The sequence below is a fragment of the Equus asinus genome, chromosome 1 (genome assembly GCF_041296235.1).
Source record: "Equus asinus isolate D_3611 breed Donkey chromosome 1, EquAss-T2T_v2, whole genome shotgun sequence".
NCBI lineage: Eukaryota > Metazoa > Chordata > Mammalia > Perissodactyla > Equidae > Equus > Equus asinus.
In genome coordinates, this window is record NC_091790.1 from 118813759 (window position 1) to 118830792 (window position 17034).

At 41.2% G+C, this 17034-nt stretch overlaps 1 protein-coding gene across 11 annotated transcripts in view; it reads left to right on the forward strand.

Moving 5' to 3' along the window:
• The window catches only part of ADGRG6 (adhesion G protein-coupled receptor G6), a 133779-nt gene extending 118373 nt beyond the window's left edge, over positions 1–15406 (forward strand). For 8 of the 11 annotated variants that reach the window (XM_070506355.1, XM_070506340.1, XM_014854869.3 and 5 more), the window contains 3 exons: positions 7253–7354; positions 7987–8139; positions 12538–15406. In XM_070506355.1, coding sequence (XP_070362456.1) covers positions 7253–7354; positions 7987–8139; positions 12538–12716 — 434 coding nt within the window. In that variant the 3' untranslated portion in view covers positions 12717–15406. Of the gene's footprint in view, positions 1–7252; positions 7355–7986; positions 8140–10162; positions 10209–12537 lie in introns of all 11 variants that reach the window. The other 3 variants (XM_070506363.1, XM_070506367.1, XM_070506373.1) reach the window with 1 other exon arrangement.
• The last annotated feature ends 1628 nt before the right edge of the window (positions 15407–17034 follow it).

A 17034-nucleotide genomic window follows, 5' to 3' on the forward strand; every position in this document is an offset into this window, starting at 1 on the left:
GGAGGATTCAGGAGGTTCCCAAAGGGAAACTATAAACCGAGATTCCCGGCCCAGCAGCCAGCTGGCTGTGTCTGTAAGACAACATATGAGCTGTTCAAAGCTTTGGACTCAGCCTTGCTAGGAAGCTCAGAGGTCATCGAGACCATTTTTGTCAAAAATCAGTTAACTAAAGCATGTATCTATCCTTTTTTGCCCAAACACCTGGTTTGATTAATTCTTGATTGATTTTCGCATCAAAACTCCAGAAGCGCTTATGTCCAGGGGCCTGATTAAGATACTCATCATCACTATCCACTCGGATTCCAGCCCACATCCCTGAAGTTGTGCTTATCTGCAGTCTTCCTCTTAACTGTGTTTCTGGATCTTTATCATCCAGGGTGAGAAAAACTCAACTTGGCCGTTTGTTGGAACTTGATGATGACTGCTCAAAGTGTCGATGGCCTTTAATGGGTAGAGAACTCATTAGGAGATAAGGACCCAAGGTTTTTTGTTTTATTTTCTCCTCCAGGCTTCTTGAAAATGACCTTTTAGAGTACTGAATGTGCTGCCCTGAATTTTACTGTATAGCATCTACTTTCATACCCAAGGGGATCTGTTCCTTGGCAGTTTTTTTAACTTTTGATAATCAGGCTGAAGATCTGAGAACATCCCTTTGGCTACTTGTTTTACGTCTGCCCTGGAAAGCCGCTTATCTTTGCCAGAATCAACCAAAGGGAATGAATTCTAAGTGGGAGCCAAATTCCTAGCCAAAATATTGAGGCTAAGTATGTCTTTTTTTTTTTCTAAATAAATAGTTAAATAGCTCTTATAAAGACCAAGATTAAAGACAAGCCCATACAATCTATGGTGAAAATAATGCTGATACTTGAAAGGAGGCTTATTTTCTGCCAGACATGCTACTTAAATGTGTTCTGAGGTGGGCGAAAGGACTAGATCCCCAAAATCACATCCACTACCTGATGGGATTGTGCAGACTGTTTCTCCCTCCCAGTTGGGAGCACTCTCTCAGGTGTCCCTTCATCGTGTTTACGGAGCCATCTTTGGCCCGTGCTGCTTGTCTAGGAGGATTGAGGAGGTGGAATGCGTTGCTCTTTCCTCTCTAACAGAACCCTTAGGCCCTCTTCCCACGTACTTGCAACACCCCTCCTGCACGCTTGAAAAGGTCATTTATTTTAAATGAGAAAATTGCGAAATTTACTGAGAATTAAGATGTCTTGAATTCGCACATTGGTCTACACTTTTTTAAAAAGTGAGCAGATACCTCCCGTTAGTGAAAGGCGGAGGTAACAGGAAGGAGGGGTGAGGGTAGGACCAGGGGGCGGAGGACTGGTCAGGAATCTGGTCATTTACAGTCGGTTTAAGTTTTTGTTTTTTCTTCTTGTCCTAGCATGGAATCCGGGTTCGTATAGGTGTAAAATAAAGAATAAGGCAGTTGTCAAGCTGCTGAAACTCTTGCTAAGGACCTTTGCCCAGGAGTCATCAGACTGGTGGTTTTTTAGACTGCGAGTCACCTAAAAAGGACCACCATGACCTCTGTGTTATGAGCCATGCAGGTGCCATGGAACTAGCACAGCCTGTCAAGATGGACTAAAGCCTTTACATCTGAATTCAATCTTTTGAGCCACTTTAGCTTCCAGCTTTTCTGGGCAATGTTCCCTACTCCCTGGTCAGTTAATAGAGCTGTAAGGCACTAGGAAGTGTAAAGGCGGATGAGTATGGTCCCAGGCATGGCTGAAAGCCCTTTCCAGAAAGCCAGAGGAGCACGCTTTCCAGGGGGTACGAGAGCCTCCTCAGGGTGCCGTCTGATCCATCTGGAGATGCTCAAAGGGAAAACCTTTGAAAGGAAGAGAACAGAGACAGGGATGAGAAATCAAACCGATTCCATGCATGTCAATGTAGAACTCTAAAGTTTTATGATTTGGGTTATGCTTCTGGCACTAAGATCTGTAAGTAGATGGAAAAAAAAAAAAAGAGCACTCAGAACTGCAGAGGGACTAGCCCAGTGTTCTCTCTCTTCGGCCTCCCAGTGCCCTTGGCTCGCCCACTGCATTTTCTCCTCCTCCTGTGCCCAGAGTGTTTAGAGTTTCTTTCCATGCTGTGTATGTGTGCTCCTCCAGATGCAACACCTACCACATTTCCCACTGCTGAACTCTCAAAGGGGTGTTTGGTCATGAAAGAATTTGGGTATAATTTTTATTTCCAGACTAACAAATTCATGTGAAAAGCGCTAGTTACTGCAAGTAGAAAAATAACCTATAATGAGAGTCCTATTCTGATTTAAAATGGAAATGTATCTTATGGCTAAAGAATCTGCGTATTACCTTGGAATTTAAAAATCTATTCATTCCTAAGAATTCCAACTTTTCATACCTATTATCTAATTTTGTCCCATTGCATCAGAGTTGATAGTGGGCCATGGAGCATTTAGATGACTTCTATCACATAGTTTTAGAGGAGATGTATCAAATTTTGCATCTAATTTATATATTGGATGCCTGCGTATTTACAAGCAAATGTGGTTCCTTAAAAGCAGGCAATGGCATCTCACGTTTTACAGTTAGGATTCAGGGGAGCACTGAGCAACCTAAAACAGTTGTTTCATTAAGTCAGTTTTATCTTATCTTTAAGCTCCTTCTCTCTGACTCCACGTGGTCGGCATCAGAGCCTCAAAATAATTCACATCATAACACCCCCAGCAAGGCTGAAAAAGCCCAAACCATGAACTATTTCTCTTCCAACGTCCTCAAAACACCAGACGTAACCTCAAGGTTTTTCCTCCTGTATACATGACATTTATAAAAACTACAGAGTGCCAAGCGAGGCAGCATCTAGCAAATTTTACCCTCTGCCCTCAACTAAATGAAAATCGAGGCCCTGTGGGGAATAAGGCCTGGGTGAGCGCCTGGGGATGGAAGCCCTTAGCTGGAGTTTTAATCTCTTCCAGCTCTAATCCTTGATTCTGTTAAACCATTGTTGAAGAACACACGGTTACCTGTATTTTCAGCTGTGTGATAAAAATACCTCCGAGAACAAAGTCTGCAAATTCTGCCCTCGTTAACAAAAATAGAGTAAACCCGAGGCAAAGGGCTCCCTCTTCTCAAACCGCAGCCTCCTTCAACTGTAACCTGTGTTGACTGTACCTCAGGCTTCTGTGCCCTCGCTCTCTTCACTCTGACTGCCACCACCTCTTGAACACTTCAAAGGATCTGAACCAGTTCACATTTTTTATACACATTGGTTATTTACACTGCCAGTGATACAAAGCATGCTTACTTATTCAAAGGATTTTCTGTATTAGCAAGCTGGCTAGGGAATTGGGGGTCGTCAGTGTGCGAAGGCTTTGGAAAGCAATCAGATTTAGTCATTTCAGGTATGAAGATGAGAGCTGCACCCACTGGTGTTTGTTCCCCGCTCCCTGGGAAGGTGGGCAGACTGCAGGTCCTGAGGCCGAGGGGTTCTAAGTGTGGAACGAGATCTTTCCTCTCCCTTGAGACTTGGGGCGCCCGAGCACAGGCCAGGCCAGTCTGCAAGCAGGTGCCCTGTCTCCACTCTCCCTCCCCAGCCCGTCCCAGCACAGGGACCTTTGGGAGCTGTTTGTTTGTTTGTTTTCTGAAAGATTGAAATTTGATTCATATATATTAGAGTATTTTAAAATAAAATTAGAACTTCCCTAACCTATCTGGTATAATTTCAGACAAAGAGCTAGGTCACCAGGGTATATTTCCTTCACTAATTATTACTGATAATGTATTAGTAATAAATAATGTAATAATAAACAAAGTAATATTTTACTTATATAAATATTTATAATGATATAAACATAATAAAATGATATTACTAATTACTAATATGACTTCATTTAGATCGTTAAATGCCTTTTTATACCTTTCAGATAAATGTGTTTGAATTTCCCAGGAAATTTTTAATGGGCTGGTCATCCATTTGAAATCAGTGACTAGAGTTTAGTCAGTATTTTCCTAGTAACATTTTTCTACAAGTCAAAATAAGGAATCATTTTCAAGCAGTAATTTCAGTAGGAATTTATAGAGCTCCTACTAAGTGTCGGGCGCGCACTGATGATCAGATGAGAAGCTCAGAGGCGGAGGCTCAGCCACGGCCATTTCTCTGCTGTCAGGGCCATCCTCTAGAAATCCAGCAGGCTCCTTTTTAATACTTCCTAAGAATGGAACTTATTCTGGGATAAAATTATGGGCCATTTTAAGTTGCGGTACTGAAAAATAAAACAGATAAGCATAACCTGAGACATATTTTGCAAATTTAATTGTACATATCAGAAGAAAGTACTTTCACAACTTTTTCCCACTTGCCACTTGTACACACTACCATGTAATTTGCAGTTTTCTGTATGATCCTCCATATTTGAAAGGAACAGGTAAGTGTTAATGTCCCTCAAACATTCTGTAATAATTTTTACTTTTGTGCCTTTCCATGCTAGACCCTTCGCCCCACGAGAGCAGTGATTGTCTACCTTGTTCCTCTTTGAGTATCCAACTCCTAAAACATGGGGCCTCCTGCTTTGCAGTGCTTAGTAGTCACTGAATGAATTACCTGTCCTGGAAACTTCCCCCACCTCCCCACCAAAAGCTTTTTTCAGGTTCAGTTCAACCCTGCATCCTCTAGCAGACGCTCCCATGTGTGGATGTTCTGCTTGGCACCGCGTGTCACTGCATCCTGTAGCAGACCCTTCCTTGTGTGGATGTTCTGCTTGGCACCGCATGTCACTGCATTCTGTAGCAGACCCTTCCTTGTGCAGATGTTCTGTTTGGTACGTGTATCACTGAGGCAGTCCCTCGACAACTCACTTGCACACTTTTCAGAAACTTTTGCCTTAAACGTATTTTCATTGTGTTCCTCTCACCCCTTAGTTTGTGTTCTAGTCACTCCTGTTTTTAAGCCCCATCTCCAAACACATTTAACACATTAGAATATGTGTAAGTGTCTAATTAACTCATGTGGAATAGATGAACGATTAATCTTACTATTCATTCATTCATTCCACAAACATTTGTGGAGTTCCTGCGTAGTTCTTGGCATCCTTCTGGGAATGGCCAGTATAGCATTGGATAGACAAACATCTCTGTGTTCTTGGAGCTTATTATCTACTAGCAGGCGATAACCAAGAAAACAAGTAAATGGGGCTGGCCCATGGCGTAGGGGTTTAGTTTGGCGTCCTCTGCTTCAGCAGCCTGGGTTCAGTTTCTAGGTGCAGACCTACACCACTTGTCACAGCCGTGCTATGGTGGCGACCCACATACAAAATAGAGGAGGATTGGCACAGATGTTAGCTCAGGGTGAATCTTCCTCACCAAAAAAGAAGAAGAAGAAGAAGAAAACAAATAAGTGAATAGATGAGCAATATAAGGATATCAGGTACTGATCATTGCCACAACAAAAATAGGTATGTGCAAGTGTGTGACTAGAGGTTAAGACGTAAAAAAATACAGTAAACAGTTGATGATGCCTCTTTGAGGAGTTAACAATCGATCTGAGACCTGAATGACAGGTAGGAACCTGTTACAGAAAGATTTGAAGGAAGAGCCTTGGAAGTGGTGTAGGGCAGGAATAAGCTTGATATGTTGGTTTGAGAGTAGTGATGAAGATGACTTCTATTTAGAATATTAGGGGTTTGAGATGCTGCTAAGTGGAGATACAACCAAGTGAAGATGTCCTGTAAGCATTATGGGTTGGAATTGTGGTGGTGCTGAGGAGAGAAGGGAATGGGGGCAAATATGAAAATTAGCATATGGTACTTGTCCAACACAAGGTGAGATTACACCTGCTGGGACAGTGTAGCCATAGAAAAGATAGAAATCCTGGACTGCGGCACGGACATGTCAACATTTAAAAGTAAAGCCAAAAAGTCTATCAAGGAGAACAGGAAGAAAATTGGGAAAAAACCTAGGAGAAAATGGTGTCAAGAATAGGAGGATGGTCAATTGTGTTGAATGCTGTTGGGTGGTCTAGTAAAATGGGAATGAGAACTGAGTTAGCAATGTGAGAGTCGCTGTGATTTTTACGAGAGCAGTCGGAGTGGCATTGTAGATGTGGATAGAGCCTGTTTGGAGTGGGTTGAGAAGAGAAGAAATGAGGAAAGCTGGAGACAGCAGAAGTTAACCATTTCAAGAAGTTTTATTTATTGGGAAAGGAAATGAAGAAGTTGAAGCTGGAAGAAGATTAGGGGTTGAAGGAGGAATTTTTTGTTTGATTTTTAAAAGAGAGTTACTAGAATATGCTTGTAAGTCATGGGAATAACCAAGTATAGAGGGAGAAATTGATAAGACAGAAAAGAGAGGGTAAAAATGCAGAAGGAAATTCCTTGAAAAGTTCACAGGGGTTGGCTTCCAGAGCCCAGGTGACACAGGCAATTTTTGATAGGTGCCGAGAGTCACTATAAAAATGACAATTGGGCCGGCCCAGTGGCACAGCAGTTAAGTTTGCATGTTCCTCTTTGGCGGCCCAGGGTTCACCAGTTCAGATCCCGGTGCAGACGTGGTGCCACTTGGCACGCCATGCTGTGGTAGGCGTCCCATGTATAAAGTGGAGGAAGATGGGCACGGATGTTAGCTCAGGGCCAGTCTTCCTCAGCAAAAAGGGGAGGATTAGCAGCAGATGTTAACTCAGGGCTAATCTTCCTCAAAAAAAAAAAAAAATTGAAGACTGTTTCACAATATTTCTGAAATATTTCTGTGTTAAAATGTTGAGAAACTAAAGCAGGCCAGGTGGAGCCACATGAATTTGCTGATTTGGGACCATTTTTGACCTGCAAAAATACCACTTTTCTCTGGCCCAGACTTATACTAATGTGCGTACATAAGATAGCTTAGAAGACACAAACTGAAATAGATGATGAGCTCATGTATGTTTTCTCCTTTTTCTAAATTTTGTGAAATGTTTTCCCATAATTTTAGAACAAATACACTGGAAATGCTAAATTCCTCTTAAATTGAATATTGCCTATTTCAGCTTAGTCTTTCGGTTAAGTCATCACGAATAGCGCACAGAACAGGCAGAGACAGAGTCGAGTCGAGGTGATTCTTCTGGTTTTGTCTGAGCCTCTGTGTACTGTTCTAAGGGATTAAGACGTCTGCTCCACACAGCAAGATCCCTAGCTCTGTGTTTCCTAGTGACTCAGATGTAAAAATTTAAATTAAAATGAATCCATGTGTCTTACAAGATTTATCTTAAAAAGTGTTTCCGTTGGCTTAAACGTCCCTATTCTCTTTCATCCCAGGCTTGTTTATATTTGTCTTCCACTGCGCCATGAAGGAGAATGTCCAGAAGCAGTGGAGGCGGCATCTCTGCTGCGGGAGGTTTCGGTTAGCGGACAACTCAGGTAAGGGGGCTTGCTGGTTTTCACCTCTCAGAGGAGTCAGCAACGTTGGTCAGGTAGGCTTCCAGTCGAAGCAGCCCAGCCCCAATGGTAGCAGGATGTCAAGGTCTGGGGTGTGCAGACGCTTGGCGGGGTCTTAGTGCATGAGGACTACAGAGAGATCTGAGGACTCTGGGCCCGGCCCTCCTGTTCTGCAAAGGGGAGACATGAATTCCAGACAGGTTGAGTGAGTTGCCCAAGGTCATATGTCTCATTGAACAACTCAGATATCCAGAGGTGCCACACCTTTCCACATTTTTGAGCTCCTCAATTACATTATTAGGCAAAGACATTTTTCTCAATATTAAAAATACCTGAAGAAAAGTAGTACTTTTTTTTTTTATCATCAGTGGTTACTTCTCATCCTTAGGATATTAAAGTAGGATTTTAAACAATACATATACAGGGTCAAAGTAAGAAACATATCTGTTTCTTCAGTTGACTGTTGATTAAATGTCACTCTCTTCTCTGCGCTATTGCCCGTGTTTCAGAAAATTGAACGCTCTAAGCAAATTGCTTAAATAAGGTGATGATGATTCTTGAGGGCAGAACGTATTCCCTTAAAGCAGATTCGTGAGAGATGTCGTTTCTTTCAGACTGGAGTAAGACAGCTACCAATATCATCAAGAAGAGTTCTGACAATCTCGGAAAATCTTTGTCCTCAAGTTCCATTGGTTCCAACTCCACCTACCTTACATCCAAATCGAAGTCCAGCTCCACAACCTACTTCAAGAGGAACAGCCACACTGGTGAGTCGTTCTGGCCGTGGTGAGCCTTCTTAGGTACAGTTATCATTGTGTTTTCATTGCGAAAATTGGCATATCATGAAGACTGATGGGTTCCAGTGCCCATTAGGGTGCTTATTTTAGGTTTGTGAAAATCAAAATCTATTTGAAGACTTTATCTAGCACCTGTGTGAATATTTTGTCTCTTTTAAAATTTAACAGCCAAAATTGAATCCATATGGTCATAATATCATTAACACTGAACATTATTGTGACTTCATTTGATTCAAAGCTTTGTGTTGTTTAAAAAATTTGGTATGTTGTTTTAAAAGTTAGGTGTTTTTATTTTAAAAATGTAGAAATTGAGTTGTAGATTATTTCAGCATAGGTTGAAAGTTACTTGGCAAGTTGGCATGGGAACAGGAAGAAACACCATCCAGGATGTATGTTATATTTAGCCCTTAATAGAGAGCATCATATTTGAAAAGTGATGCAGGATGGTGAGAAACATCGTGTCTTTGTTGCTCGCCTGTCTCTTCATGATATTTACAATGACCACACACTCTGACACTGAGCCTGTGTGTGAACAATCCTGAAGACAACGTGAAAATAAAGACTATTTTGCAGTATTTGATAGCCAGTGAGTGGTGCGAAAAGGTGTAATCTTTTAACCATTTCAAAGGAAAATAGCAGAACTGCTACTTTTAAACACTAAATCTCAAGCAAACAGCTGTCAGCACTTAGCACCCAGCACGTTCCTAGTTAAAGACGCTCTACAAGGATAATGGAAATACTTTTTAATTTTGAATTTGTTTAGCTATTAAACATAAGCAGAGGTTAATGACACAGAACAGATTTATATTTGGCTTTTTGCAAATCGGGAGTTTGTTGTGTGATGTGTCTGTAAATGTTCACGTTGCAAATGTTTGAATTTCAAATGACCCGTATGTACTTTTGAATCCTTCCACACGTCCCTGCCTGCACCACTCTCTGTGCCTTGCCCCTGGAGTGGCCACTGCCTGGGATTCAAAATAGCACCGTGGAAAAAAGTTTGAGCCTTTAGAGAGTTTGTTAATTCAAAAGTTTAATTAAAGAAAGATTGGAAACCTTGGAGCAGCTTAGGACGGCAGTTCTGAAAGTTTCTTGGAGTCAAGTACATTTTTGAGAATCAAATAAAAGCTATAGACTCTCTTCCAGAATAAGGTGCAGCCTCTGAGTCCTGTACACAAACAATTTTGCCAACAATTAAGAGGTCTGTGCAGCCCTGCTTGAAATACCCATGTAAGGAAATTGCTGACAGGGCTATAGTCTGAGCTGCATCATTCTCCCTAATTGGTGGTTCCCTGGCACAAAATCTCTTTACTTATAATGAATGAATTTTTCACTTTATTTAATCAGCCTTAAAACTAGATATTCACTTTGCCTCCTCTTTTAAAATGGAAATAGTTAATGCATTGTAATTCACTTATGAATGAATGGGGATTACTAGACCAAGTGACTTGTTTTCCTCTTAACACAGCTGAGAATAGCTATCCTGGAGAAATGCCGCTATCAAAAGGGGAGAGAAGATAACAAGGTAGATAATTTGGAACAGGGGGCATTTTGGAAGTATTAATGAAATATTTGGCAGTATTAAGCATCAGGGGGAAAACTGACTAGAAGATAAAAGGAAACACAGAAATGGAGAAACCAAAGAAAAACTTTAATATTTCAATATGACGAGAGTGTGTGTGTGTGTGTGTGTTAAAGAATTAAAGAATGCATTAACATTTTTCTGTTTCTCATAACAAAAGCCTTGAGGTGAAATAGGTTCTTGCCAACTAGCGTAAGGATATAGTCTTCTATATGGCATTACTTCTGTGATATAATAAATTCTGGTTTCCAATCAACTGACCTACAAAAGGCCTTCTGCTACCTGGCCACTTCTCAGGGGGACTGCTGGTGTGCTTAGGCCACTTGGAGGATGAGAAAGTCACTATGTATCATCATGGATATCTAGTTGGTTTATTCTTGGAATTGATTAGAAATTCATATGTTTATGGTGTAGATAATGTCTTCTAAGAGCATTCCTTCAACAAAAGTGGATCATTCAGGTAAACTTTTATTACTTTTTTGAATGCATGAATTTTTTGCAAGGTAGTAAGAGAATATTTGCATGGATTGAGCTAAGACTCTTGCTGCACCAGCAAAATTGCTTGTTTTTTATAATACCTCTCAGCTAGCACAATGACATTTCTGCATTGAGCTGGAATTTCTGAAATTTCAAATGGTTGTGTGCTGTGCTGGCTCTCTGCATGGGGGTGTCTGTAAGCCGCTCCTTCTAGGAAATGTGCCATGTTCTGGAGTTGGTGGGTCACATATCAGGTAAAATAACAAGAAAAGCAGTACTTGAGAAGTTTGTTGCAGAAGAGAGTGAAATTCTTTACTTTTCCACTGCTTTTATGAATTACTGGATATGTCATGGTACATTCATAGAAGTCATAAAGAAAAATTGTCAATTCCAAGCGAGCTTTTTGAAGATTTTTATCTGCTTGAAATTTCAGCGTAGGTCAAATTAGAGTTCATTTCCCTAGCCCCTGGTTTTCAAACTTGCAGCTATCATCAAAATCTGGATTGCCCCTAAAGTAAAATCTAACCAGAGGACTGGGAAGAGCATATGTATTGAAGTACAGCTCTTGCTCAGAATTTTACTTTATTGTACTAGGAAGACCCAGAAAATTGGGTCATATATTGGGAATAGAGCTGGTCAGATCTCTAAAAAGTACATGGAAGTCGTCAATGAAACAGAATGAGTATCACCTTGAAGTTTGAGCATGTGTGGTTTTCTAAAAACATCAGGCACAAATTGTTCACTGTTGAGATTTAAGTCAATAGAAAAATCTCCAACAGAAAACCAATGGCTAGTGAATATGAACTGAGGGAAACACAGGATCAATCAGCTTGCTGAGAGCTAAGTGGGGAGGGGCCCAGACAGTGTCTCCCTGAGCTTCATCTCACCAGTCCTGGGACGTAATCATCCTGCCATGCTGCACTCTGCCCGTCCTTCCCATAAACTGTCTGCTCTCTCTTGCTTCCTTTAGTATGGGGTGAGCACACCATTTCCTGTTTTAGCCTTCGTTTTATTTCGTGTCTGCTCCAACACAAGACGACAGTTGAACAAGTTGAGTCAGTTCCAAAGACAACAGATGCAGCAATGATAACTTTTACCAATTATTGATGGATTTTTAATGTGATGTCACATACTGGGTCCAACTTACCTCGAAACATAAAACTCCTGGAGTGAACGTTCTAATTTTGGAGCCACGATTCCTAGAAGGAATTTTTCATGATAGAGTTTTTGCCTCTTCTATGGTGAATAAAGAGGACACATCTGTAGGGAACTGAGTACTTTGTAGAAGGTCATATTTGCTCCTTCTTGGGTGTGAAATCTCTGTGGTTAATTTTAGAGTAGAATTTTTCTCCAAAATCTGTTGGGAGAAGGGAGGAGGGTAGATACTTACAAGATATACATGAAGATAACCATATGGATTTGTAGATAATAGAGCCTAAGTGAGTTTCAGAGCACTATCTGAGCCCATTTTAGAAAGCTTTTGGGTCTAGGGAAATGATATTTAAATATATTGAGAAATTCGGAAGTGTATTTAGCAGTCCTTTATTACCATCGATTACTCTGATACTGCTGTCAGCAATAACATCATTCTGAGACTGTAGCATAGTTAGTAAATACATGTACTTAAAATATTTCTGATAAAGATTCTGATTTCTGTAATTTAAAAATAATTAACAAAAGATGCTTTTTTTCCTGTATTCCAATCATTTCACAAGCTAAAAGCCATGGGAAAATATGTTCAAAATAGACTTTTATGTTTACTTTTATTCACTTTTATTCTCCAAAATCCTTTAAATTATATTTTATAAAATTTTTTATTCTGAAAAGTGTCAAACATATATAAAAAATAGGCTAGTATAATGAATCCCCTTATACCTATCAACTCATAGCCACCTACCAATTTTCCCCTTCCTGTATTATTTTGAAAACATATCTTAGATATCATATAATTTCTTCCATAAATATTTCAGCATCTTTTAATTCACTTGTTATATAACCTGTCACTTCTTCTTTTGAGCCATCTGCCACGTATATTTTTGCTGCAGTATTCTGATTATTCTATTTGAAAAATATCACTTAGAAGAACATTTCTGAAACCCCAACGCAAATTACTAGATGGCAAATTAACATTCATTCATACGTAAGAATGCATTTTGAAGATGAAGACCGTGAAATTTTAGTGCTGCCTGTTACCTAACCTAAGAAGGAACCAGAGCTTCATTTCTTTTGTGCAAAATAGTGTCCAGTTTGGCGGCCCTGAGGCACGTCAGCAGCTCATCTTGCAGCCTAATTTCTTGTATCATTTCTTACAGACAGTGCTTCCACGGACAAGCCCTCCTCCAAGCTGACCCATGCTGACGGAGAGCAGACGTCAATCATTCCTGTCCATCAAGTCCTTGATAAGGTCAAGGGTTATTGCAATGCTCATTCAGACAACTTCTATAAAAATATTATCATGTCAGACTCCTTCAGCCACAGCACAAAGTTTTAACGTCTGTAATATAAGAAAGAGGACTCAGTCTGCAGAAATGTGAAGATCTGCACGCAGTGAAAACCGTGACTAGCAGATGTAAACGTGCAATTGTCTAAGTAACTGCATATATGTGAGGACTGTATTTCGTTAAGAAGCCTTTTGTGAAATTCAGACTCTGTCTTTTGAGTGTATTTCTGCCACAGGGGAGTTTCCATCATCACCAAAACTTCAGTTCTGAGAGAAACATGACTCAGTACCCATAGGGGATGTGATTTTTTTAAATATATAATTGAACCAGGCTAATCAGACCTCGGGGACATTAAAGGAGTGATGGGAGAGGCAGAGCTGGGGAGGAGCCCTGGTTCAGAGCTCACGCACACCCTACCTGATAGTTAGGTTTGGATGTGGCCATTAGCTACATTGTCTTTCTCAACACTCAGAAGCGTCCGGATATTTCTTACTATTCTGGACGCCCACAGTCCCATCTCAGTGCTAGTTTCTCTGAAAGCAGTAGCACTTCCTCTTTTTCAGTGAAATTTCAACCACAGATACAAAAGAATGTTTAATGTCTGACTCAAGGCTTAGAAAGGAATTTTTCTGCTTATACCAAACATTTAACCTTCGAGACCCTAACATGCTTAAGAAAGAAAGGATTCCCCAAAGTTTGACCTAGTTAATATGAGGGCTTGTAAATTTCTTTTTCACTTATCCTGTTCGTCACCCAAGGCTTGAGCGTCATCATCGTTATAATTTAACCCCATGCATCTGAATCACGTCAGTGCTGGCGTTCCGTGAGCATGGGTCTCGCATCAGTGCTTGGAGGACAAATCCCCTCCACCTTTGCTTTCGCTCCTCTGCTGTGTCTTGAGTCCATGGCTCATGGGAGGAATGAGAATTGCCATGAAGCATGCTGTGTACCATAGTCTCTCCCTTTTAGGAAATACAACCATTGAGGCTCCGTGGTCCTGTCCTTGCTCTAGAGACTTGAAGACATTTCCACTTGCGTAAATAAAAAGCCTCTTATTTCCTCCTTCAGGAGTTTTGTCCCAAGGAATAGAAACTGGGACATGTGGGTGACTTATCATAATCAAACTAATTTATAAACATGTGGGTCTACAACTGCTAGTCTAAAAACCATCTGTACATAAGTCCTCTGATTATAAGAGCCAGAGGAGATCTGGCAAGGTAGATGGTGTGTTATTTATGGGTTAGGTTTCTGCCTACAAGCCATGCATAATATTGAGCAACTTACCCAACTTTCAAACTATCCTGAGTAATACGCTTGCTAGTGAATGTGTAGGAGATTACATTTTAATTGTTCTTAAATGATGGAGCCATTTCCAGTGTCTTAGAAATTGGTCTCAGCACATGCTGTACCTGTCCATCTGCTCCAGCTTATCTGGGAAGTGTTGGGGTCTGGGAGGTAGTGGCCTGTGATGAGGAGATGAGAATTCTGGCAGAGCCAGTCTGCTGAAACACAGAAGCCAGAACTGAGCCACTGGGGGCCTTTCTCTGGGCACAGAGCAGGTAGCCCTTGGTCTAAGATGCAGGACAGCTTTCAGGCTATGCAGCAACCAAAGGGCTTCTCACCTTTTGCTGATCTTCCATCATGAAGCAATTTGCAGACTTGAATGGATGGTAAGATGATGTGGTGGTGGGTTTTTATTGCGGTTCCATTTTGCAGCAGCCTGGAACACTGGCCTGGGAGAGATGAGCATGCCCACCTTGGCCTTCACGGGCGAGGGGTGTGGATCATAGGAAAGGAGAGTAATAACGTCACTAGATTCGCTCCAGGAGAGCCAGGTCCTTTCTGTAGGTGATAGAACAGGCTGCTTATTCTGGCAGAGGTGACATACAGATGAAAATTCACCTTCAGTAGTCACTGAACCTTCATATGCTTCCTCGCAAGCCTTAGAGATTCATGGTAGAATTTAATTAGCTTTCTACTGTGAGATTTCTATGCAAAGTGCTTATTTAGTTTTTAGTAATTTAAGAGAGAGCTTCAAAAATGGCTTTGATTTCTACTCATGTTCATCCAGATCTGGGAAAACACTTTTTTTTCATATTTGACAATAACGTCAGCTCCACTTTAGAAAAATGAAGAACCAGCTGAACAGAAGCCTTTGCAATGGATGTCGAAGGCCCATCTTTCTGAGGGCCCAGCGCTCAGCAGGCGGTCCTCCCCTGCGCTGGCCCTCAGAACAAAGGGACAGGAATTCAGCTGTGGAGCCAAAATTTAGTTTAGCCTAACTTTGAGAATAACATCAATTCAGAATCTGGGTTTTTTCTTCTTCTTCTTTTTCCTCTTTTTAGACTATATTTTGTTAGAGGCTTAGTCTAGGCTCCTGAGCTATTTTCCAGTCTTGTCACCATTACTTGCTTTGTAAAGCTTTTCTTTGTTGTCGGCATAGACTCTTTTGTACATATTTATTTATTTGTGTTTATAAATGTCAGCTTGTTTCATATCTTAGCTTTAAATTGCCTGGCTTGTTATTTTAATTAACTTTCTGTTGGAGAGTCTGTATATATTTTTTTCTAAATACTTGGTGAAATGTTTTTCTGTAGCAGTATCTTTGAATATGATGAATAAAAGTGACTGTGAGTGTGAATTAGAATTAGTAGTAAGAGCTACTACAGCTGATTTGCCATTTTACTTAAATGGAAAATGTTTTTCAAATAAATACTTATGTTGTTCGTGTTCCAAATTATTCAGTTCCTGTACGAGTGAATGTTTTTATTTCTGACTCTTAAATAGGAAAAGTTTATTTGACAACTGGAAAATAACCTGCCATCAATTAAGCTAGTGACATGGGGCTACTTTGCCAAAACACTAAGAATGAATATGTTGCAAAGATCCAGTTCACTGGGGATTAATGCATTTCAAAGTTCTTAGATTTTCTTAAGATGACTGTTGTGGAGCCAAGCTCTGTGGAAGATTACAAGTAATGGAGGTTTCTTTTTTGGGAGGTTTTCAGCATCCCAAAAAGAGAACTGAATCAGTAATGTTATCTAGAAGTCAGGTCCTGGGATGTCTTCTCACATTTTCAGTTGCTATTTTCATTGTAGGAGGCTGAGAAAATGACAGAATTTGGCAACCTTCACTTGCATGATTAGACGAGAACCTCCCCCACTTCCTTGTGCCGTGGTTATTTAGGATAACTCTTTTCTGCCAGAGCCAAGGCCCAGTTTGGCTCACAGCCACACTCAGTGCTAAGGTGTGAGGTGTGTTGGCTGGACACTGTTAAATCAGGTCTTCTGAGCCAGCGTTCACAGCTCCTGGCCAAGCCAGGTTAAGCAAACAGGCAGGCACCTGCTTCACATTCATCTCTGGCTATATGGGAGCAGGTTACTTCAGAAAGCTCGAGGAGTAGATGGGAAACACTTATTTGATTTGCAGGCTGACCTACGTTTGCAAGTATTTTGAAATCCGAAGAAATTGGGCTTTATAAATATGGTGTTTTGGAAGCTCCTCTGTGTTTTCGGTCGAATAACATTCAACTTGTCTCATATAAAAGCATGAACTCTCTCTCGCTCTGCTTTCTCCCTCCCTGCCTCCCTTTTTCTCCCCACTCCCTCCAACTTTCCTCCTCTTCTTACTTCTCTTTCTCCTCTCTCCTACCCCTGCTCCCTCCCTCTTCATTTCAAGGAAGAATTCTTTCTTTCTCCAGCTTTCTTTCTCCGCTTCCCTAGAGAAAAATAAGAACAAATTTGAGACGTTCAGATGTTTGCATTCATCTTCTACAGCCTGTCAAAAGAAAGGGGGGAAAATGACGGTTTATTATCACAGGCGGCTTCAGCCTGAGTAATTGGGACCTGATAGAAAAACAAAGATCAAATTGATAAACATGTTCAGTTGCCAGATACTTCTTTGCTGTAATTTTCACCACAATTCTACGCCGGGGATGTTGTTATTTCATCTTCCATTTGGGGAAACTGGCGGTTAAAGATGGTGAGTGACCTGCCTGTGGCCAGAGAAAGTAAGAGCAGAATTCAAACCCAAGTCGGGCGTGTTCACTCTCCGACGTCAGAGCGTCTAGCGGCCCCTTCAAAGAAGCTGCACCCTTGTGAGGGAAGGTCGTCCAGGGACGGGATCCATGTCATGGGTGTCCAGTGAGAGCTTCCAGAGCTCCAGACCAAAGCTCTGCCCTTCCACAACATGACGGCCTTTAAAGTTCTAGAGATGCTGGTAAGCCTTTCCCGGGAGTCAGGAAGGTCGTTGCTGCATCCCACGGAGGCTGGGAAGTCCAGCGCAGAAAGTGGGCAGAGTGGAGGTGGGCTGGACCGTGGGTGCGGGAGGGGCTGTGGGGCTGTGACGAGGCTGGGGCCAGGCCTTGGT